At 40.9% G+C, this 25,391-nt stretch overlaps 1 protein-coding gene across 1 annotated transcript in view; it reads left to right on the top strand.

The window, feature by feature from the left end:
• The window catches only part of CADPS (calcium dependent secretion activator), a 461,448-nt gene that overhangs the window by 336,558 nt on the left and 99,499 nt on the right, over nucleotides 1-25,391 (top strand). The window contains exons 14-17 of the mRNA XM_077760230.1: nucleotides 12,524-12,625; nucleotides 15,873-15,954; nucleotides 16,599-16,656; nucleotides 22,071-22,177. Coding sequence (XP_077616356.1) covers nucleotides 12,524-12,625; nucleotides 15,873-15,954; nucleotides 16,599-16,656; nucleotides 22,071-22,177 — 349 coding nt within the window. The remainder of the gene's footprint in view (nucleotides 1-12,523; nucleotides 12,626-15,872; nucleotides 15,955-16,598; nucleotides 16,657-22,070; nucleotides 22,178-25,391) is intronic.

The following is a 25,391-nucleotide window of genomic DNA, read 5'->3' as shown; positions in this document are numbered from 1 at the left end:
CAGGAGTAGAGGTCAGGGATATTTCTAAATGCCTGGCAATGCACAGGACAGCTGCCTGCAAACAAAGTCCAAAAAAACAAACTCCCAGGTGATGGGCTGAAATCTCTCCTTTTTTACTTGGATTTTTTGTTTCTTTTATGCAAACTCATCCTGTATCGAAAGGCATAAGAGTTGCCGCCACTGATTTTCACCTTGTGCAGTAGTTCTCACCCTGTAATGTGCATATAAATCACACAGGGAGCTTGTTAAAATGGAGAGCACTAGATCCCATCCTCAGATAATTTGATTCAGCAAGTCTGAGATGGAGCCAGGCTTCTGTACTTTTAATCAGTTCCTCCCCAAGTAAGTCTAAGGCATTTGGTCTTCAGATCTCACTTAGTTATGGCCTTGGTTGTCAAACTTGGCTGTACCTTGAAATCCCTCGGAGAGGCTAAAAAAGTCAGATGCCTTAGCCTCACCCACGGAGGCTCTGACTTAATTAATCTAGGATGTGGCCGGAATATCACGTTTTAAAAATTTCCCCTAGTGATTTGAATATGTAGCAGTGTTTAGGAACCACTGCTGGAGGGAACATTAGTTTGGACCAGCTCTTTAAAAACCAGAACCCATTTTCTTAAAGAGAGAGGGGAAGAAAAAGAAAATGTGAGTATGTTCAGCTGGCTGCACTTGGCGATCGTTAAGAGCCACAGATGTAAATCTCTATATCTTCTAATTTTTAAATCAGCTCTCAAGGTTGCAGTACTTAATTTTCACCATAATATTTTTAGTATTCTTTCTAGATGACATTTAGATTAGCGTCACTTTGGTCACTGTCCCACAGTGACAAGGCAATCAAACAGCTCAGATGATTGCAAGTTGCGTCAATGTTCTTTGGATCCCTTTATTATTGGGATTGGAAATTTTTCTCATTTACATTATTATTTAACATTTCTTGAATGCCAGTGCTGCTCCTCACATATGGCCTGTGTAGAAAGTACATTGTATCAGCAATTAACAAATCCATAATGCCAGCCGCCCCAATCCAAAGTAAGCTGCATAGATTAATGAGTCTGCAAGCAGATGTAAGAGAGCATGAGTTCTAAAAATCTTTGAAAGCACGTCCCAGGATTCTTTTGGGAGACGTGTCTGGAGCCACAGTGCTGCTTGTGTACAGAGACTGTGTGATCCCTTGGGTTAGATTTGAGGTACTGAACAATCAGATGTAATTCCTTTTTCTCCCCTTTTGCTCCACTCGTGTCCCTAAGGCAGTGAGTAATTCCATCCATCCAATTTCCCAAAGCAGGACCATGGGAGCTGTCCTTGATTCCCTCTTCTCCCTCAGCACCTCACAAGGATTCAGTTACTATGCCCCATCAATGCGCTTAAGTATCTTGTAAGCCCATCCGCTTGTCCTTTTCTTTAGTGCCACTACCAAGTTCAAGTGTCTATCTTCTCTCCCCTGGACCATAGCAATTGCTTTGTTGACCATGTCCTTGCCTCCAGTGTTGGTCTCTGACTCCCAGCCCATGTTGCATAATGTTTTCTTTCATTCCTTTGTTTGTGAATGCCTACCTGGAGGTAAGTCCATAATTTCTGCGTGTAAATGTCTCTCTTTAACTCCAGCCTCACCTTTCTCTCCCCTCTCTCACTCTCTCCTTTCTCTCCCTTCCTCTTTCTGTCTGTCACACATGTACACTCCTTATGATATTATATCTAATGCTTTTTAACTCTCTGTTCCCAAAAAAGGGAGAGAGGACTGTGTAGCAGGAATAGTTCTGGTTTACCAGAACTCTGAAGACAGTACATGAGCAGCAGGCAGGCATGGATGGGGGATGACAGTGGCCCCTACATTCTTGATATAATGTTACACACTGACACACGACATTAGTATACTTAGGGATATGTAGCCGATTGGCCTTCCAGTTTTGAGCAAGTGTTGGCCTGGCATGTAACTGAGTCATGCTCTCTAAATTCCAAAGCAGACGTTTCACCAAGCGGAAGTACTTGTAGGAGAAGAGGTGGGAGGGAATCCAAGCACATTTCAAGTAAAAGTCTGCATCCCAAGGAGGCATTCTTTTTAGGTTATTCTAAATTCTAACCCATGTGACTCCATCCCCAAAGGAAAATTTCCCCATGAGAGCAGCAGATTTTGCAACTCAGACGTAAAATCTTGTAAAATGTGTTGAATTATCTATCCCATCAGAGCAATCTTTCTGTCCCATGGCAACTCATCAAGTATTATGAATTTCCCTTGTAAAATTTCGACATGTCTCCTCATCCTGTGCTCGTTGAAACATATTTTCAGATGTCATACCTTTATCCAGGGTATGACATCCTGGGTGGGATGGATCCTGTCCTCCAGGGTGGGTGTGATGCCAAAATGCCACACATATTACTGGTCTGATCACTCAGGAGTCTATACATAGGGATTTAAGGGTAGAATCTAAAGCCCTCTTATCTATGTTTGTCTAGAAACAAAGAAACCCATTTCTTTCCTTATTCCTCCAAGAGAAAAATCTATGTGGTACCAATTTTGGGAGTTGGTCCTTCTTTGGGGAAAGAAAGACATGCTTTCCTCCAATGCATACATTTTAGGTGACATCTGTAGCAACTTCTTGAGTTGTCCATTCAGCACGTGGACCAAGCCTGAACCCCTGTAACTAGTGTCCCTATATCAATAGCATCCTTGTTCTTTGAGATTTGATCAGTAGAGAGAGACTCCAATCATCCCCATCTTTATAGAAAGCAAAGATACTTTCTGATATTTTTGGATTTTAGCTACATACTAGAAAAACAGAAAACAAGTCAGAGAAGACCTCACTGATAAATTTTTGCCCACTCCAAGCCTTTTTTTTTTTTCAGATTAATAGTAACCGAACCTCAAGAAGCTACCATGCCTTCAACTGTAAGGTTGTAGAAACTGCTTGTTATTGCTTCCTATCTTAGTCTTTGTGATACAAACACTTTGATATATTTGTTTTAGCAGCATGTCTGAGCCCCAGGGCATCAGGGCATAATTAGAAAAGGGGCTTCGGCTGTAGGGAGAGGAGAGGAAAGGGAAAGGCTGGGCTTTCATAATGAAGCAGTGACTATTGGATGGGAGAGCCCTAATTACAGTGTATAATTAACCTAGAGATTATACAAGCCGCCCAGATGAGCAAGCAGGGATGTCTCTTTTTGAGAGGATAATGCTTTGGTGTTGTCTTGAATTTGTAGTTACTAGCCACTTGAAAGAGACAAAGGAAAGTGTCTCACTCTAGCATTAAATTCAGAGGTATCATTCCAAAAAGTTGTAAGGATAAAGAGTTGATGGGGGACATGAGTTTAAAAAGAGAGGTTAAGAGAGTGTTTGGTCTGCTCTATTTAGGGAGCATTGCAAGGAACATCTAAAGTTATTCTGTCCCACACTGGCCCTTTAATCTCTCATGTTTCGGGGCTGGAACAATTTAGTAGCAAGTAGGATTCAGTTATCATGCTTGTTTAAGGACATTTTCAGGGCTCCATAATGCGGTCTGCAGGCATGCATCCATTTGGAGAGAGAGAATATATCATGTTTACGGTGCCTGCACCAGCATATGTGGACATTTGCATTTGGAGAGAAAGTATATTCCCACTTCAGCTGGAGTTTTACCCCTTGTTGGTAGTGATTGGAGCTTAAAGCTGGCTGTATGCAGAGAACTGGACCAGACACATTTCTGTCTCTTGAACCCACACATTTTCTTTCACACCTGGGTTCCGCACTTGATCACTAACCAGGTACAATATCAGAACACCTCAGTTGCTATGAGTTTTGAATGAATCTAGTCATCTGACCTTCCTGAAAAGATAGCTAAGCTTCCAAACAAGGGGTTCGTGGCTGGGCTTTCAACACAATGTGAAGAACTGTGCTTTCAGGGTAACAGGATGCTAGCCATCTGTGTGCTTACCTGGGTGTGTGGGGACAATTTAACAACCCAAGGAGATAAGTTCGCTTTCACAAAACACATTGCTGCTTGATTTCTTTGACTAGATTATTCACACCTAATTTGAAATACAAAATAAAATATTTCAAATTAAAAGCCTCGTTCTTAATCATATCAGATCCCTCCTCTAATAGTCATCTATTAACAAGCTCTAGCTCTGAAGCATTTGGGGAAACCGAGAACAATCTGTGTAACTAGTAACTTGAAAGACGGGCAGCTGGGTTATGGTAGTTTCAGTCTGACAAAAAAAAAAAAAGAAAGAAAGACACAACTCTAGATAAATTATCATTTGTGACATGGCTCAAGATGGGAGAGTGTGAGGAGAGTGAAGGTGACAGAACTGGTACTGACCACGGTGACAAGGACTTGAAGAGCAGCCGACGTGACATCTCTCCTTTTGTGCTGCCGAAAATGTCAACTTTGTGAAGGACAGTGAGAAAATGGTTTGCCGAAAACTTGAAAGGTGGATTCTGGAGATGCCTGCTGTGTCAGATGTGATATAGTCTGTTGTGGCCGCAGAGACCCACTTCTGGGGGCAGTGGTGGCCTGCAGGTGGGAGGGCTTCTTGTCCCTCATGGGGTTCCACAAATGACTGCACTGGACCTGCACCTTGTCTCAAGTTTGCAGGGTCCTGATATATAAGAAGTAAGTTGTTAGTCAGTGTGCAGTTAGGTGGACCCAGAGGCCCAGGACCACGTTTTCCTGTTGGGTGTGTGTGTGTGTGTGTGTGTGTGTGTGTGTGTGCGCGTGTGAGAGAGACAGAGAAAGACAGAGAGATTCTCAAGCTAGGTTCAGAGCCATCAAACACTTCTATGTAATGTAATCCCCTCCTTCTACGAAAAAGGAGGAGATAGTGCTTTATGAACTCATATCAGTATAAGTAATAAAAATTAACTTGGGATCATCTAAGTTTATGAGATGAAAACTGGAAACATGGAAGCTATAGAGGGCGCGTGCGTGGCTTAATTGGTTAAGCGTCCGACTTCGGCTCAGGTCATGATCTTGCAGTCTGTGAGTTCAATCCCTGTATCAGGCTCTGTGCTGATAGCTCAGAGCCTAGATCCTGCTTTAGATTGTGTGTCTCCTCCTCTCTCTCTCCCTCTTCCCCATTTGCACTCAAAAATAAATAAACATTAAAAAAAAAAAGGAAGCTACAGAAAAGTAGGATATAGGACAAAAGCAGTAGTTCTCAACCCTTGATAGCACATTAGAATAACCTGGGAAGCTTTAAAAGTGAGAATGTCTAGGCCTCCATGCAGATTAATTGAATCAGCGTTTGAGGATGAGACCTTCAAAGCTCTCATATGGTTCCAAAGTACAGCCAAAGATGAAGAACTCCTAACCTATGAGGACAGTCTGTCTGCTCAGGGTACAGCTGCTAGAGTGAGCAAATTCCACCCGTTCCTTCTAGCTTTGCATTATTTACTCAACATAAAGGTTCCAGAAAAGTATGTCCAGTTGGCTGAGCTTAGGTCATAGTCCACCTTACATGCACAGTGTCCATGAAAGGGAGGAACTGGCTTGTGGGAAGGCCGTCAGTATAAATAGCAGAAAACAGAACCCCAGTTTTCTTCCTCCCATGAGTACCACAGTGTGGCCAAGGTCATTCCTCCAAAAGACATTCAGGTGTTAAGAAGTGACAGTGGGTGCTAAGAACCCAAAAAACAAGAAGGCAGAAAATACACCCTTCAGGACACAGGAGGGTGAGAGATTCAGGGTTCTTATAAATGCATGTTCTGAGTACAGACACATCTCAGCCTGGGATTTGCTAGCTTGGAATTGAAAATCCAGCTTTATCCCATTTCTCTCGTTCTTTGTGACTCCTTAAGTGTTAAAAGTATGGAGAAAGGAACAATGTGCAAAGCCAGTTTTATAACAATTATAGAATCACCTCCAAATGTTTCCAGAAAAGAAAAGAAAACACACACACGCACACACACACACACACACACACACACAAGCAGGGCTTCTGAGAGACACCAGTATAGTTCCTCTACTTATTGTGCAACCAGTACTACTTGGGATAGAACCTTGAAACAGCACAAACACCACTTCCAGAAGAGATCGTATCTTTTTTTTTTTTTCATTTTTTTGAATGTTTATTTTTGAGAGAGAGAGCGAGAGAGCGTACATATTTGAGAGAGGGAGGGGGAGAGAGAGAGGGAGACACAGAATCCGAGGCAGGCTCCAGGCTCCGAGCTGTCAGCACAGAGCCTGATGCAGGGCTCAAACTCACAAACCGCGAGATCATGACCTGAGCTGAAATCGGACACGTAGTCAATCGACTGAGCCACCCAGGCACCCCGGGATCGTAGCTTTATAAGTGGACCCTTTTACTTGGAGAAGATCTCTGGTTCCAGATTCCCTCCAATCCAAGGGAAATTGGGAATCCTGAGTCAAACATACCCACAAAATATTTTCTTGATCTAAAGCAGAGATTCTCAAAGTGGGCTCCCTGAACCAGCAGCATCAGAGACCTTGTTAGAAATGCAAACCCTCTGCCCCATCCTCCAGGTAATCTGAAGCATGCTTAGGTTTGAGGAACATTACTCTAGGCAAAGTATTCTATGGCTTCTGTGAGAACAGTGTTCCCCAAAATATTGAGCCAGGATTTTCAGTTAGTAGCTCCATAGAAATCTGTGGGAAATCAAATAACTACGTCCTGGCTAAGGAGATGATAGGGAACCCATTACACTGATTTCTGGCCATGCCGAAAACAGCTGACCAGTGTCTAGTTAATGTGTGTTTAGGGATTGTGTCCTGCCTGTGCTCATGGATTCCTTAGACCATATTATCTATGGAATATCTATCTTGTTCTCCATCCTGCTTTAGGCATCTGCTCTTTTGTAGTCTTGGGAACACCTTGTCTTTTTGCATGCTTTCTAGACTTGTTACTGGTCTGTAGGCACTGTCATATTACGCAATGTTTTCCCTATAATTTATGCTGAATAAATACAGGAACTTGAGAGCAGCTAGGAGAGACTTCCATTAGCCTCCCTTTCACCTCTCTTGACTCGTGGAGTCTTGAGTAATCCTTTCTGCTGTCCTCGGCTTTGCTGGACAAAGCCAAAAGCCAAACCCGCAATTGGTGATCCTGATGTGAAAAACAAATCCTATAGAAATCTAAGCCTGTATAATACATTGACAAATTACAGGGGTCAACAGAAAAGAAATTGATATTTGACAGAATTTGAGCAACCGACTCTTGATTTCGGCTCAGGTCACGATCTCATGGTTCATGAGTTCGAGCCCCTCCTGGGTCTCTGAGCTTACATTGTGGAGCCAGCTTGGGATTCTCTTTCTCTCTCTCTCTCTCTCTCTGCCCCGCCCACATGCTTGCTCACTCTCAGATAAATAAACTTAAAAAAAAGATGTGAAATTAAACAAAAAAAGGATATTTTTACTTTTCAACTGAGAGTTATAACCTGTGATCTTTAACAAATTGTATTATTCCTGCATGTCTCTTTCTCAGTTTGTAAAATTACATCGTCTCTCCCCAGTACCATTTCAGAGGAATTCTGGCAGTTACAAAGAAATTTGCATTCAATGTCAAAATCATGACTTTTTAAATCACCTATTTTTGTTGGCCAATTCTGTACTACTTTCCTTACAGACATAAAGTTAGTTTCATTTATTTTAAGTTAAAACTATTTGCACTGACATAGACAATTAAGAAGCAAATTTTTTAATGTTTATTTATTTTAAGATAGAGTGCAAATGGGAAAGAAAGAGAGAGAGACAGACAGAGAGAATCCCAAGCAGGCTCTGTGCTGACAGCCCCCCGACACAGGGCTCCATCTCACGAAATGTGAAATCATGACCTGAGCTGAAATCAAGAGTCAGACAATGGACTGAGCCACCCAAGTGCCCCAAGAAGCAAATTTAAGAAAAGACTGGGGCACCTGGGTGGCTCAGTCGGTTAAGCAGCCGACTTCGGCTCGAGTCATCATCTCACAACTCAAAGTCCTGAGTCGGGCTCTGTGCTAACAGCTCAGAGCCTAGAGCCTGCTTCAGATTCTGTGTCTCCCTGTCTCCCTATCTGTCTCTCCCTTGCTCATGCTCTGTCTCTCTATCAAAAATAAATAAACATTAAAAAAAAGAAAAGACTACAACAATACTTTTTAGTCATTTACTTTTTTACAATAGTGAGATTAATCGTGTTGAGAAAGTAGTCAGAGGTTGTCAGGGAAGTGGCAGCTGGTGATACCTTAAATAATCACAATCATCAGAACAAAAGGGAAAGAAACATAATCGAAATTTTATGTTTGTAATAATACCCTTTGTAGTGAGGATTAACTGAGAAGGCCAGACGCACCCTAAATGCCTAGTTTTTATCTTCTCAAACACCAATCTAAAAGTTACTTTCTTATTGCCTAATAATTGCCTTAGAAGTCTTGCTGAGCAAGGAAGGAAGGATTTTCTTCGGGGAAGTTTATCTCCTAAAAATAGCCACATGCATCTCTGTGCTGCCCATGTTAAATCCTTTCTCCTGTGATCTGTAAGCCCCTTTCTGATTTGTAAATTATACTTAATAGCGTTTATCTCTGGGCTAATCCCTGCTAAAAAACAAAATGCTAGAAACGGCTCCCATTTTCCCAAATCGAGTATGCGTACATGCCAATCGGATAAAACAAAATCTAAATCTAAAAACTACAGCTAAAGAAAATTGTAGATTATACACATGAGAAGTTACCACACACACAAAAAAATCAACTGTATTTTGTGGTGGCCAATGAATTCATCCTCAGACGTATCTACAGATTCACATATGGAGAGATTTACATATGGACATTTCGTATGTAAAACATTTTAGATAGGGGCACCTGATTGGCTCAGTCAATAAAGCATACAACTCTTGATCTTGGCGTTTTAGGTTCACACCCCACGTTGGATGTAGAGGTAGAGATTACTGAAAAAAAATCTTTGAAAAAGAATTTAAATAAACTTTGTAAATTAACACTTAGGATTTATCTAGAAAATATGAAAATAAAGACATATTCATATTCCAACATCCTACCTGATATTTACCATTTGGCCTTCTTCCTTTAAGTTCAGGTGAGTGTGAAGAACTGGATTTTTATAGAATTTTCCTGTTTAGGGGTTTTTTTTATAATGTGGGGGAGGGGACATTTTCTTGTTATTTCTTTTTTTTTTTTTCCAAGTGGGGAATTTTTAGTATTTATAAAGAAGGGAAGCTGACCAATTAACCCCTAACAGGAGGTACATTGCTGTCATTTGCCAAGTCTTTTGTGCAGTCAGACTGGTCTAGTATACAGGATTTTCCCAACTTATGCTGGATCCTTGAGAAGGCCTATAAATAAGACCATTTGTTTGGTCTCAAGATGACTTGCATTTGCAAACTGAAGAATGTTCCAATAGAAGTTTCATGGTGACACACCAATCTGCAAACTGGCTCAGCCAGTAGTCAAAACAAGTCACTATAGGATCTGGGAAGCTGAAGTCTTTGAATGGGTCAGATTATCCTACGTCTAATTTGGCACAGATAAATTTGGGTTATAAATATGCAACTTCCCTTTGTATTTTCAACTTGAACGGTCCAAAGCAAATGGGAAAATTGTGTGGAAACCTAATGGTGATTTAGAAAGATGAGAATACTGGGTTTAAACTGAAATTCGCTTATTTTTGCTAGGGTCCTTCTTTTTATTAAAATGACCAATAGTTCACTAGCATCAAAAAGCATCACATGGGGTTTTTATCTCTTTCCCCAGCTTTACTGAGATATTAACATATAACCTGCATCAGTTTAAGGTATACAACATGACGATTTGATATACATATATATTGTGAAATCACCATTATTACAAGCTTAGTTAACACCTACATCCCCTCACATAATTATCATTTTTAATGTGGGTGATGACATTTAAGATCTACTCTCTTAACAATTTTCAAGTATATAAATACAGTACTCTTCATTGTAGTCACTGTACATTACTCATCTTATAGCTGGGAGTTTGTACTCTTTAGTTAACAGCTCCCGGTTTCCCCCAGCCCTCGGGCTCTGGCAACTACCCTTCTACTCTGTATTCATAGGAGTACAACTTTTTCAGATTCAGCGTGTAAGTGAGAGCATGAAGCACCTGTCTTTCTCTGTCTGACTTATTTCACTTAGCACAATGCCTTCAAATTCCATCCATGTTGTCTCAAAAAGCAGGATTTCCCTTCTTTTATGCTTTTGAAAGAATACTATTCCATCATATAAAAAAGATTCCATCATATATATATTTACCCATTCATGTCCTTTATCCATTCATCCATCAACAGAGCCTTGGGTTGTTTCCATCTCTTGGCTGTTGTGACTAACGTTGCAGTGAACACAGGGGTGCAGATATGTCTTCAAAATAGTGATTTCCTTTCCTTCAGGTATATACCCAGATGTGGAATTACTAGATAGATAGTTCTATTTTTCATTTCTTGAGGAACCTCCACACTGTTTTCCACAGAGGCTGCACCAGTTTGCATTCCCACCAACAGTGCATGAGGGTTCCCTTTTATCCACATCCTTGCCAACACCTGTTGTCTTCTTGTTCTCATTCTAACAGGTGGGAGGTGTTATCTCACTGTGATTTTGAATTGCATTTCTCTGTCTGACTTATTTCACTTAGCACAATGCCTTCAAATTCCATCCATGTTGTCTCAAAAGCACTCATTGATGATGAGTGATGTTTTTATGTATCTTTTGGCCATTTGTATGTCTTCTTTGGAAGACTGTTCAAGTCCATTTGGCTATTCAAGTCTCTGCCCATTTTTTAATTGAATGATTTGGATTTTTCTATTGAGTTTTATGACTTCTGTATTTCTGTTATCCATTATCAGATAGACACTTTGCCAGTATATCCTTCCATTCTATAGGTTATCTTTTTATTTTGCTGTGCAGAAATATTTTAGTTTAATGTATCCCTACTTGTCTATTTTGCTTTTGTTGCTTCTACTTTTAGTCTCATATTTAAAAAAATCCTTGCCAAGGCCAATGTCAAAGAGCTTTTACCCTGTGCTTTTTTTCTAGGATTTTTACAGTTTCAAGTCTTAAAGTTAAGTCTTTAATCCATTTTCAGTTAATTTTGTTTAGTGGTGCAAGATAGGAGTCCAATTTTATTCTTTTGCATGTGAATATTCAGTTTTCCCCAACATCATTTATTGAAGAGACTATTCTTCCCCATTGTTTATCTTGGCTCCTCTCTCAAAAATATTAGTTGACCATGTATGCAGGGTTTATTTCTTGGGCTCTCAGTTCTGTTCTTTTGGTCTGTGCATCTGTTTTCATGCCAGTACCATACTGTTTTGATTGTTATAGCTTTGTAATAAACTTTGAAATCAGGAATTGTGATGTCTTCAACTTTGTTCTTCATCGGGATTATTTTGGCTCTTTGGGTCTTTTGTGGTTCCAAACACATTTTAGGATTGTTTCTTTCTATTTTTGTAAAAAACAGTGCCACTGGAGTGTTGATAGGGATTGCACTGAATCTATAGATGGCTTGGGGTAGTATGGACATTTTAACACAATCCTTTCAATCCATGAATATAGGACATCTTCCCACTTATTTGTGTTTTCTTTAATTTCTTTCATCAATGTCTTTTACTTTCCACAATGTCTTGTAATTTATTATTCACTTAGTACATGAGTGCTTAAGTGAATCTGAACATCTGTAATTATAAGCTGGATATTGAGTCCCTTAGGAACATTTAACACCAAGACAGACAGATATTTACCAGGCATCTGTTGTTTGTAGAAGTTTGTATGCATAATTCAGGGGTCCTGAACCTAAGTGCCTACAAGAGAGATATTTAATATAATTTAGAGATGTGGACAGGTAAGTGCCTGCCCCTGCTAAAAAAGAAGCTATTACTTGTCACTCACCAATTAATACCATTTGTTCCAAAATTTCAAAAGAATTGTGTTATAAAATTTCCTAACTTTAAAAATTGCTGCAAATTGAGGCACCTGGGTGGCTCAGTCAGTTAAGCATCCAACTTTGGCTCAGGTCATAATCTGTGGTTCATGGGTTCGAGCCCTGCATCGGGCTCTGTGCTGACCATGTAGAGCCTGCTTGGGATTCTCTAGCTGTCTCTCCCTGCTTCTCTCGGACCCTCTCCCACACTCTAAATAACTAAATAAACTTTTTTTTAAATGCTGGCAAATACAGCCTACTTGGTCCCTCTCTCTCTCTCCCTCCCCGCCTTCCTCTCTCTCTCTCTCTGCCCCTCTCCCCCACTGTAAATAAATAAATAAATAAACTTTTAAGCATTCTGGCAAATAGTTCAAAAATCTTAAGAAGCTATGAACCAAACAAAAAGTCTAGAAATTGGACTTTTTAGCCACCAGTTTGTACATTTTACCATTTCACAATAAATGAGTGACAGTACTACAAATGTCTCCAAAAGATAACCTCAGAATACCCCATGCCCTTTAGTAGCCAGCTCTGAAAAGCAGGATTTCTCCTAAGGTCACATCGATCATTGTAATTGTTCTTCCAAATCGGACAGTTTCCTCCTGCTGGAGATGTGATTTGATGCTGTCCGTGTGTGAGGTTCCCGTCACTTCATGACATGTCTTCTTTCAGGCCTGATGGAATCGGAACCGTGACTGTTGAAGAGAAGGAACGTTTTGAAGAAATCAAAGAGAGACTCCGGGTTCTGTTGGAAAATCAGATCACACATTTTAGGTAAGGATCTGGGGTGGAGGGGTTAATTAGGAGAGTGAGCCCAGGGTGGGGTAAATAAAGGACCTGACTTTCTAAAACTGTTAACCTGTCAGTGACACCTTGGATATTTAGAAACAATTGAATGGAGGGGCACATAGGTNTGAAATAAAACAATTTTTTCCTGCAAATATGCCAAGGATTTATAAAATTAGATAGAAAGATAGATAGATAGATAGATAGATAGATAGATAGATAGATAGACAGACAGACAGACAGACAGATAGACAGCCAGCCAGCCAGCCAGTCCACCTTTGGACCCAGGCACAATGCTAAGGACTTTACATAGAGGATCTAATTCAGTCTTTCCCTGAGTCTTATAAATAAGGCTTTATTATTACCCCTTTTATAGATTCAGAGAGGATAAGTGACTTCCTCAAGCAGGAATTGAACTCAGATCTTTCTAAATTCAAACACCATCCCTTTTTGTTTTATTCTACCCTGCAGCCCTTTCAGCTTGAACAATCTCCATTGATTCAGTGGCCAAGTTCAAAAGTCTCTACAATTTTTGATCCAGGAAGACCACAGCACACACACAAACAAACAAAACACAGAGCAGCCCTTTCTGGGACTCGATCATTGCCCACATCCTTTCATTATGAAGGCTTCCTGAGGGCAGTGGAGATGCTCTAAGATTGCCAAACAACTAAGGACTTGTTTTTCTCTGCAATTGACAGAAACATGGTAGAGCAGGCCCGATGCATCCAGAGGACTGCCAAGCAGATTCCATAGGGTTGAGATTCTGTATCTTTTCCTATTTCCAGTCAAACTCCCTATAGGTCCAAGGTCCTGCATGTATTCAGGAACTCCCATCCCACCCCTAGGCTCTCTTACCTGTCCGTCAAGAGATAATGGTCCCACCCACAATCCATTAAGTAACCTGAGTTTTTTTTTATTTATTTATTTATTTATTTATTTATTTATTTAGAAAGGCAGAGACAGCAGGGGAGGGGCAGAGAGGGAGGGAGAGAATCCCAAGCAGGCCCCACGCTGCCAACACAGACCCCAGTGTGGGCTCAAACTCACAGATTGTGAGATCATAACCTGAGCTAAAACCAAGAGTTGGTCGCTTAACCGACTGAGCCACTGAGGCACCCCTAGTGGCCAGCACTCGTAGCATCTTTTATGTGCAGCTCCAAGAAAACACTACTTCAGAACCAGCCTGAGCACTCAGGATTTGTGACACCAAAAAGTTAAATCACAATGAGTGTTTTCATTTTTATTTTTTATAAAAGGGGCTGATGACGATTCCTTCCCCTCAAAGGTTTTTGGAAAGATCAAAACACATATCCCAAACAAAGCTTTTAGCACACTTCCTGGCACATGGTAAATATGCATTATGTATATTAGCTGTTAATCTTTATTTTCTTTAAAAGGAAACTTCTAAATCCAAATGTGTAGTGTAGATGTATTATTTGATTTTGGAAGTGGGATATAAATCAATGCTTCTCAAACTTCAGTATTCCCTGAGGATCTTGTTGAAACATAAATTCTGATTTGGTAAGTCTCTGCTGGGACCTGGAAATCTGCATTTCTTACAAGCTCCTACATGATGCTGAAACTGCCGATCCAGGGATTGCAGTTGGGATGTCAGTGGAATCTACAGGGCAGTTGATTCATTCTTTTATCATAAATGTCAAAATGAAACATTGCAGTAGAGCTCTACATATATTTGTTAAACACCCACTAATTTCAGGAGCTCTGCCAGGCACCAGAACAATGGGCAAAAGCAGTCACCGTCCCTACCTGGGAGCTTATGATAAGGTAGAGAACACAAGCATATAACACGCAATTGCATTCTGCCAACTATGGTAAAAGGAAATGTAAGGCACTACAGGACTGCAGAACAAGGAGATTTTACCTAAGCCAGGGTCTTTGACGCATTCCTAGGAAGAGACATCCTGGAAGTCAAGGGCTGGTTCCACAGAAGATCTGTCTGGAGTATTCCCTCTCTTTGCTGAAGTGTTTACTTCTATTGATCATCTTTTCAGATGCTTCAGCATCCTGCCCCAGTGAGCTTGTGATCATGTACATAAAAGCCTATTTGGGGACTGCATGAATATTTCATAGTACTATTAAATCAGGGTTCCTGCTATAGTAAGGGACAAAAAAATCCCACAAAAAACCCCACAAAAAACAAAAGTAAATAACTCAAAAAGCTTGATCAAGGATGGAGAATTCTTGCCCCCACATAGCTAAGAAATGCATGCTGGAACTGGACTCAGGAATAAGACATTTTAGTGTGTTTTGATCTTTCCAGCTGCTGACAGTCTTCTTTAATGTAACCGGTAGTCATGATAGGAGGGATTGAGACCACCATGGTTATAGATAGCACCAGTTTTTTATCCTAGTGAATGACCCCAGAGGGAAAAGAATTTGCCTTTCCAGCCAATTGTCTAATATTCCAGAGAAGGGCCTCATTGGCTCAGCTTGAGTGACATGTTCATCTCTGAGCCAATCATATTGCCCAGGGCGATGTGGGGTGCTGTGGTTGGCCTGGCTTGGGTCACATGACTGCCTTTGTAGGAGTTATTGCTGGACATTCCTGCCAGAACCACGTAAAGAGGCAGTTCTCCTGAGGGAGTTGACAGTACATACAAGAGTAACAGATGTCCACTACTGTGTCTGTCCAGAATTCAGTTCATTTTTCTTAGGCACAACTGTTCAGTCTTAAGGACGAAGCCTGATTTGGGGTACAAAGATTAGAGAAGAAACAGATTATAATAGCATGATTTCTTCCTTATTGAGATGGTGTAATTTAAATAAAAATTATGTAAAATTATCTTCAAATTAGAGAAGAAACAGATTATAATAGCATGATTTGTTCCTTATTGAGATGGTGTCATTTAAATAAAAATTATGTAAAATTATCTTCAATCATTTTTAATTGCATCAAGACACCCAAAGTTGTTCTCTGGTTTCGAAGCTTCGGTTATGCTGCTTACTATTCAGCAGTTCAGTTTAGTATATTTGTTAAGTAACCAGAGGCTTTTGCTAAGAGATAAAGGTACTGTATGGTTTATATGCATTTGCAGCTACAGAGTATTTGTTTTTCCATGAAAGCACCGCATTGGGCAGAATCCACTGAGGATCTCCTTCCAGCAGTACTTGAGGACCTGCCCTGGGTTAGGTACTGCTTTAGTTCCGAGAAGTACAGAATTCAATAGGGATAGGGAGAGACTGACAGTGAATATAATTTGCTCTTTTTAAGGGCCGTATGTGCTCACTGGAGGTATCAACAGAGGAGGTGGACCTTTGTTATGAAGGCGCTCTCTTTGTTAGGACATAGGAAGGTATGACTCTTGCTATGAAGGAATCTCATGAAGGCTTCCGAGCAGGACTATGACAGGCTAAGATATGTGCTTTATGAGGTCACTCTGGCTGCCGCATAGACAATGAACTTCAGAGGAGGAGAGGTTCTGAAGGCAGGCTGACAGTCATTGGCAACAGTTGAGGTGGCGATGATGAGATGAATTGCATGCCTCTCCCCTTGGCAGGAGTGTGGGCACGTGACGTCATTCAGTGGGAGGTAAAATCAGGCGGTACTTTGGAGGTAGAATGGATCGGCCATGCCATCCATGTCCTTAGAGGGGAGACACTAAATGGCTACAATGAAGAGTAGAGACAGTGATCCATGATTCACCCACCTCTTTATTACCATATACTTCATACTACGCTAGAGAAGAAATCTTGTGAATGAGAGTGATGAAGGTGTAAGACATCAAGCATATTTAATGATAGCCTCGCTGAAGAGATCATGTGGAATTGTGAACGTGCATTCAATATAGGGTCCATGTAGTGATCATTTTAGAGAGGCAAGGTACTCTGGAAAGCAGGACATGTCTCCAATCTGCTTACTCTGTTCCTACACTAGCTCTGGCCTCCCCAGCTCCCAAATCATAGCAGACTGCTACGGGCTAGTTGTTTCCAGTGATAGCATAATACTACCACTGTCATCTGCAGCAACACATCAATCGGCTGGAACTTGGTAGCAAGTGAGTTTTCCATCAACCATATCCATCTCTCATATGATATTTCAGGACTGGCAGTGCGCTCGCTGGAAGCAGAAATGGTCAGGTTATTTAAGGGCTAATTGGAGTGTCTCTCGCTCCTGGATGGCTTCTCTTCCTTGGCTTAGCTGAGCGTGCGGAGGAATTCTCTTTTTGTTTTCCTGCAGTCACATTTAACTCTCTCTCTGGAAGCCAAGCAGATTTAATTGTGTAAACATGAGCAATGGTAATTGGGTAAATGAAGTTGGAAACCAAGGTATGATGTTTTTGTTTTGCTCTGTGGGGGAAAAAAATAGGGAGCTTGTTTTTGTCTGGTGGCAAACCTCACTGTCAGAATTCTGGACAGGCACTTGGCAAGAGGGAATCCCTTTACGAATTCTCGTCAAGACCCCACTGAGCTGAAATGTGTCTCTGCTGCCTTGCGGGTTATAGATCAGCCCAGGGACATTTCATTGTTTCATAAACCACCAGGTCAGGTATTTCTCTACGTAGGTTCAGCTATCAGGGTGAGGAGAGTAAAAAGTTGCCATGAGAATTACACACTCAGGTAACACACATCCATTGGAAAGGCCATGAGGGTGTGTTACCAGAGATGTACCTAACTTTCAGCACAGCTGGAGGAGAAAAACCAGACTTTAACAAAATATTAAAATACAGAGTGTTTTATATATATATAAAGAAAGGATCCCTAGTTGCCTTCCTTTAAATAGCTTTCATTCAAAACTGATTTTTTCCAAATTCTATTTATGCACAATCTTTTGCAAACAAAAGATTTATAGAAGAGGAGAGACTGGTAAATATTTTTTTTTTTAGTCCTGCATTCAGAACATTGAGGTGGCCTCACAATTAAAAGACTCATCGGTCCCTGCTTTTAGTAGATGGTTTCAGCAGAACAGTCTATTTATCCTTATTTCTTTTAATTTTTATTAATATTGCTAGGATTACATTTCCTATAAGCCTGCAGTAAAATGCATTTTCTCAGTTGAAAATGCAAGCAAACCAAGAAGCAAACTTGGCAATGGAATGTGCCCCCCTCACCATACAGATTGCTTTATAAATGAGGAACTATTAAAAAGGAGCAGGTCTAAGGTTAATGAGACACTCATTAAAGAGAGAGAATTGTAGAAGCTGATAGTGCTCTGTGCGTGTATTGAAGGAGAGGCTATTGTCACAGGATGTTTGCTCTGCTGATATCGTAAACCACATGACAGATGGGTCAAGTGCTGATTACAGTATTCTAACATTTGGAATAGCAAGTAACATATTTGATAAGCTGGCAAGTTTTTATATATGATTCAACCCACAATATAAAAGCCACGAGAATTCCAAACTGAAAATAATTAAATGAGCTGGAAACAATCAGCTACCACACATCCCCCCCTCCCCAAAAATGACAGATTTTGACATGTTGAAATTCCACAAAGGGAGCAAGAATATTCCCTAGCTCCCTTGAACTAATAATGGCCCTTCGTCTGCTTTTGTAAACCAGTTTAGTCCTGCTTCCTCACAATGTCGGAGATAATAATAAACATTCGTAGGCACCTTAGGCTTTGCAGAGATCTTCCCATGCATTGTTTCCGTTGCTCTTATCATCATCCCTGCGAGGTGCATAAGAGAGATACTAGTATTCTCACTCTGTAGCTGAGGAGACTCGAGCACAGAGAGGTTGAAGGAGAAGGTGTAAGGTTGCCTAGGAAGGGTAAGTCGCATGTTGAAGGGGAGAAGCTAGATCTTCCAGCTGTGAATCTGTAAGTCCGATCATTGGAAAAAGGAAGCAGCTATTCACATAGAGGCGTTCTTCATTGAACAAAAGTGTATCTTCTTTCTGTCAATGACGCTGCCACCCCCATTCATGTGTCTCCATCTGGATCAGGGCATCCAGTGTTTGCGTTCAGCCTCTGAGTGTCTCGGTAGGGTGGTGCTGGTGACGCTGGTAAGAGTCCTGTCCCTCGTCACACAATGTCATGCCTCTGTAATGTTGCAGTGACTCCTGGAAAGCAGCAGCCCTCCATTCGTATCTTTTGCTTGGTTGGTTGTTCTTTTCCGAGTTTGTCATCTTCCTTGTCACTTTTGTAAAAAAGTCACTTTGTCTCTCTACCTTTTTTTTTTTTTTAACCGTCTCTCCTCATCTACCCGAGCAGCTCCCCAGCCACCTCCTGGGTCTCCTCCACCCACCCAAACGCAGACCAGCATGTTATATCAGAGGCTCAAAGGCCTGCCTAGGCCAAAACCAAGTACTGTAAACTTCTACCCTCGTTTTACTCAGCAGCTTTCTAGCTTAGTTTGCTTTTCCGTTCATTTTTCTTCTTGAAATTTTGCTTCGGTTTGGAACACCGAGCTGAGGCTCGGGCTCTCGAGTTTGACACTGTGGGTTTTGACAGTCGAAAGAGAGCATTGATTTCCAAATGTCCACATTTTTTTCGTCTCTAGCTCTGTCTGACATATGCAACATTTTCAAACCTCAATGTCAGCACAAAATAACATTGTTGCATAACATTTTGCATGACGATTTTTTTTATATGTTATGAGCTTCAATTCTGTTGTATGAAATGTTTACTAAGTATATCATAGTTCTAGTTGCCCTACCTCAGTGCTCCAGCTAGTATGATTGGGAGATAGGAATATTGCAGTGCATTTCAAGACAGCAGAAGTGACAAAAAAAAAAATCATGTTGAAGCACAAATTTTTCCTTGACCTCTGCTGGGGGAGGCGGGAGGGAGGACGTGCTAGAGGATTTTGCACAATATTTTCTTTAAAGACAACATCTTAGAGAAGTTGTGTCTAGTGCCATTTTTGCCATTTAGCTAGTCAGCTATGCAAATGAAGAGGAAAATAGTATCATGTCTCAACAAAGTGGCTTGATCTACAGATAATGGAATTGCAGCTAATTGATAGTAAATGAAAATCTGCTCCATGGGTTAATTGGAAGATCAAGCATCCTAGATTAAAGGATCCTTAACCTGCTTATGTTAATGGTTGCATGTTAAAGTAAAATTGCAAAAGGTTTTATTAAACATACTGTTTGTATATATACATCAGGCATACACATTTCTGTGTACATGTGCACACACTTATAGAATGGCTGCGTGCACATATACACTTTATGTGTATCTATCAATATATATCGTAGTCAATCTAAGAGTACTGCATATTAAAACAAATCTTCAGGTGGTCCTAGCTTCAGCATCTTGGATTTCTCCAAACATAAAGATCCTTCACAGGTTTTAAATAAAAGTACATACAGATATTGGTAGGAATTACTTCATGTCTGTACCGTGTGTCTCACACAGCTAGAATTCCCCTGGATTCGGTGAGTATTCCACCGAAAAGGACCATGTTCATTATTCTTAAAGCTAGAGATTTCAAAGATGTGCCCCAAGTGGGATCCCCTGCAGATTTGTATTAATGTGCAGGCTTGTCTGGTTACTAGAAAATGTATGTAAGTGTGTGGTGTGTGTATGTGGGCGTATGTGTCGAATGGGTAATAAGCATAGGATGAGGAATTTGCAAATTGATGTGTAAATGTGAATATCAACTAATAAAAAAGAGTAGCTTGTGCATATTTACTATCAAAATGCAAATACCTCATTCTACACATATTACTCAAACATATATACACAGTATGTTTGTAGAAATGCCTGAAAGTCTACTGATGGAATTATGATAGCCCTTTTATGAAATTATAAATGGGCCCGGTGCCCCCAAAGCACAGAAATCAATCTTGTTACTGTTTCTCCATTAAGTCATTGCTCTGGACCAGGCAATGAGCTATCAACCCTATACTCTGCACACGTCCTCACCCTGAGTGTCAGTATTCCCTGCCTGATCTGCACACTTATGTCCCCTGCCACCCCCCATGTCCTAGGCCAATCCAGCCATTTCCACCCGTGCACGGTACAAACGATGGAATGTCCCATTGGCCTGAATCCAGAAAGCCCAGTCATCGGATCCTGTTGGACTGAAATTCTCAGCACCTCAACAGTCTTCCCCAACCCCATCTACCGTTCTTCATTTCCATTGGCTGAAATACTCTTTTTGTACAGTGCTTCACTGAATTTGTTTTTCATCATTAAATCCCAAAGTACTAATCATCGATGTCCATTGCTTGTCCAACAAATGTACAAAGGAAAATTATTCGGCCCTTTCCAATTTCTTTTGTAAGTTAGCAATCATCTATTTGTTTAAACCTCATCTTTTTCCCCTCCCCCCCCCAACAACGACAACATAAGCAACAAGAAAACCTTCCTGTGAAGTACTGAGTGATTTTTCTCTAGTGAGAAAAAGATCCTGAAGTCAAAACATATCTGCTTTAGACAAAGGGATAAAAATAAGTTCTGGCAGTCATTTTGTGCACATATACACTTGGCTATGGACTCACACTAATGGATCCTACTGCCATTAGAACCCGTGTGCTCCAAAGAATTCTTAGGCTCCAGAAAGTTTAAACATGAAATAGAGGATCCTCTGTGAGTCCAGACTGGTTAAATTCAAGCAATTTCACTGGCTAGGGATATCTTTATATTTTAAAGAAAAATATTTCCCCCAGGACAAAAAGTTTCTCATTTTTGGTAACATAATGACTTCGCCAAACATTCATGACCCAGCTCTACAAAAGACTCACCTGTCAACCAGGGTTCAATTTGTTCTTGAGTGAGATCAAAACACAGTGCTTTCAACACAATGAAAACGAAACAAGAAAGAACCGTTTTTGAGTACATTGTTGCCACCCACCTGCTAAAATTTCAGCCCTACCAACCAGGGGCACAAACTACCACCCCTTCATCCAGTCCTCTACCCCCAATGCCCTTTTAATGAGTCTATCCTGCCTTTTACCTAATAGCCCAGGAATGTCCGTGAGCTTGCAGTTTCCTCCCTGGACGACTTCAAATAGCCAGACCTTTGATTCTGTTTGTTCGAAATGAACATTCCAATACCTATTAGACGTGTGGACCTGTAATGAAAAACAAAGCTCAAGTATCAAATGTTCAGGGACAAATCCAGGAAACAAAGGTCACAGCACTCAGGGGTCAGATTCCTGCCTCAGGTAGCACGAACACAGTCTAGAGAGTGATGAGATAGTACATTTATGCTGTCTTTAAAGAACGTGTGTACAAACTGTCACTAAATTTGAAATGGGCTGTCATAAACTTAATATAGCTTACTATGAAAATTTGCAGCTGGAGCACTGCTTTTTCTTAACATGTATTATCATGAGGATGGTGATAATAACAAAATGGCTTTATGATCTGCTCACTACTAATTACGTGGCACTGAACATTTGCATGAAACTTTAAAAAAATAATTGGTGACTATTTGAAATGTCTTATCCACTAGTTCTAATGGCCACAAAACTAGCCCGAAGCTCTCGCTGAATTTTAACACAAATTCTTGTACTACAGAAAATGTAGGCCGGTTAATCACTCCTGCCAAAAAGCTCGAAGACACAATCCGTCTTGCTGAACTAGTCATTGAGGTTCTCCAACAGAATGAGGAGCACCACGCGGAGGTGAGCGGGCGTGGTGGGAAGATGTTTCTCTGGGCGTCCCTTAGCGGGAAAGCGCAGAACCCATCCTACCAGCAATGCGAACGAACGAGATGCCTTAACACCCATGTTCTGTTAACTGGCCTTGTAAAGAGAAGGAAAGTGGAAGTTTTGCGAGGAGAAGCCCTTGGAAGGTCATTTTAAGACAAACAAAAAGTGTCTGCATGTTGTATATTTCAGCTTTAAGTTTTCAGATGTTTCTAGCGACGAGCAAAAGAGGTGAGTGTATTTTAAAGATAACGTATTCTAGCAGCATATGGTTATCATCCAGAACACCCACGATACTTTTTGGTCTTTTGTAGTTGTTGCTGTCACCACCACTGTTGTTTTTACTTATTTTATTTGCTGTGTGGATCGCAGGCCATGTTTTTAAATTTATCCCTGTAACTTACTCTGCTCGCACTAGAGCCCTCACTTGTAAATCTCGGATGACCTAAGTTCCTAAACGCAGTGACGAAAGCAAATTATTCTGTGTTGTTCAACTTGTCGATTCACCAACATACATCTAAATACGTATAGCCTACTTTTTTTCCTTTTACGAACCACTGTCAAATGATCATTTTGATAACAATTATAAACTAAGGGTTTATAATTCAAGGCTAACTAAATCCCAAAGCTCAAAGGACTTAAACAGCCCAACCATTCCAAAAAAAATTCCAAGATTCCACTATGGTCAGACTATTTTATCACTTCTTGTTTCAAAGCCGAGATTTAAAATTGCTCTTAAAATAAGCTTTTCGAAAATTGCACTAATTTTCACTCTTCCTCTCCATTCAGTTCTACAGCAAAAGGGGAACCAAGGCATTCCATAAAAGCAATTTCTCAAGCACTTAAAATGATCATTCCCATGATACATGAAAATTGACAGTATAGTTAAATAGTATATAATACACCATAAATCCAATCGTCCCGACTAATGCCTGATTGCGTATTTAAATTTCCTCCCTGTTTTTCTACTGTTCCACTCAATCATGGCTGATCGTGACAGGGAAAAGAGGTATGTGACTAAGCCGAATGAGCCAGCCACCTGCTCTCATAGTTTGTGCATGCCCTTTCAGTACCATGTCTCCTACTGGGACTTTTCCTGGGTGCTCCTGCTTTCTAACACTGACCCGAGGAATGTAACAGCAACTTCCAGTGGACTGCTTGTGAAATGGCCCTCCACGGCAGGGTAAATGTGGGGATTCTCTTGTGCGTGCATGAAGCGAGTGATCTACTTAACAACAAATGCAGTTACATCCCGACACGCGCCTCCTACCTGCCTGGATCCTGTCCTTAGCCTGTTGTAGTTTCCTACGTTCGTCTGTACTTAACCTTTATCACAGCAGATGATCACCCAACGTAGTAACCAGTAGCTAGCCAGAGCAATACTAATCTTCCTCTACAACTGTCTGTATGTGAATCATATATACAGTATTTATATATAGAGAGAGTGCCAAAGAATCATGATTTCCCCGAAAACCTCCTAAGAATGGGGTGAAGACCCCTTGGGGTGAGTATAACTGACTCATACAAGCAGTGCACAGCCAGGAATGAGAAGAGGGGCCAAATCAACTCCCTCCAAACATGGAAACTAGGACCTACCTCCTGACATATGAAATTAAGTTGCGCTAGAATTTTTTTTTCGACTCCATCCTGGAGGACATCTTTTTCATATTGGGGGCCTTTTGGGGGATTAAGGGACGGTAGGTATGTTCTTTCTGGGTGTCCACCAAATCATCTCCAGAGCCCCATGGGGGTTCTGACCTGCCCTCGCCTGATTTGGATGCTGAGGCTTTCCCCATGCTGCCAAACCAAATCTACACTTTTCTAAAGACCTGGGTACAAAGGGGACGGCTTTCCTCAGTCACAGCTGGCCTGCTGTGCTTTTAGGTAAAAGAAGAAGAAAACTGACAGACATGCTTGATTTGTAATCATGTTATTCTCTGAGGCATGATGGAATGATGGATATTTTCCCAAATTACTCAAAAGAGGTACCAAAGCGAAGCTGATACTACAAAGAAGACTTTTTTTTAGTTTTACTTGTCCAAAAAAAACACTGTTTTTTCAGTAAGTGCTAATCTTCATCTTAAACTGCCCTAATAACCATCATCATAAAAATATTTTAATCTAACGCATTGAAAAGCCATTTGGTGTAAATAAATAGGGTAGAAGTAAATCCACTTCTCTTTTCATTTACTAACGTTAGAAGGTAGACTGAAAACTTCAGCATGCTTTGGAATTGGGAGACCTGATTCAGTTCTAGAGAAATGTACAGGACCATTTCCCGAATTAGTAATTTCACCCAGTCACGGAATGTCATTAATGGATCAAAGGTTGCCTTCTGCTGAGCACTGAGGCAACCTACCGCAGTGCTTTCTGGAAGAACAAGGAGACATTAGGTAGTCTTGACCTTCAAACAATACAGTGCAGAGTGGCCAGGAACTCCGGTTCTGTGTCACAAGATGCTTGAGTTTGAATTCCAGCTTTACCTGCTCCTTGCTTTTTGATCGCAACCTGGTTACTTAATATCTCTTATCCTGCAAAGGAGAGATAATAATAGAATTTATCTCAGATGAGCATTTGGGGATGGATGGAAGTCCACATTAAGTACGGCATCTGGTGTTATGCCAGGCATGGAGTAAGTCATCGACAAAGCTTGGCTGTTGTATTATTAGGGGCAAATGGCTAAGGAAGCAAAATATATGAATATGTGATCATGAGAAAGAACAAACCCTATGTGGAAAGTACCAAGTGAATGGTACAGACAGGATATGTGAAAGGAAGGGGTTCTTTTCAAGGTGGAAGTGTCCAGAAAGACACCACCATTTGTTCTGAGCATTCACTTGCAGATAGCAATCACCTGGAAGGCCCTTAAAACTTGCTGATGCCAGGGTCTCACCCCAGCTTAATGAGTCAGAATCTCATGGGGAGGAGATGAGCATTAGTAATTTTTAAAACTGCCCCGCTGAATTCAAGGTAGAGCTGGGTCGAGAGCTCCCTGGACTACAGCTAGGGAAGTAGAATTTGCTCTATGTTTGAGACAAGGTTTTGCTGCCGACAAGAATGAAGTATGAAGATTTTTTTTCCCTGCTGCCCAGTACACCCTGCATCTTCTCTGATTGCTCAGATAAACTCGAGAAAATCACTAAACCCTCAGCATGGATCTTGGCCGTGCAGCTGTGGCATTTGGTGGCAC

The sequence above is a fragment of the Crocuta crocuta genome, unplaced genomic scaffold (genome assembly GCF_008692635.1).
Source record: "Crocuta crocuta isolate KB4526 unplaced genomic scaffold, BGI_CrCroc_1.0 scaffold213, whole genome shotgun sequence".
In the NCBI taxonomy this organism is placed as follows: Eukaryota; Metazoa; Chordata; class Mammalia; order Carnivora; family Hyaenidae; genus Crocuta; species Crocuta crocuta.
This window is presented reverse-complemented; position numbering and strand designations above follow the sequence as displayed.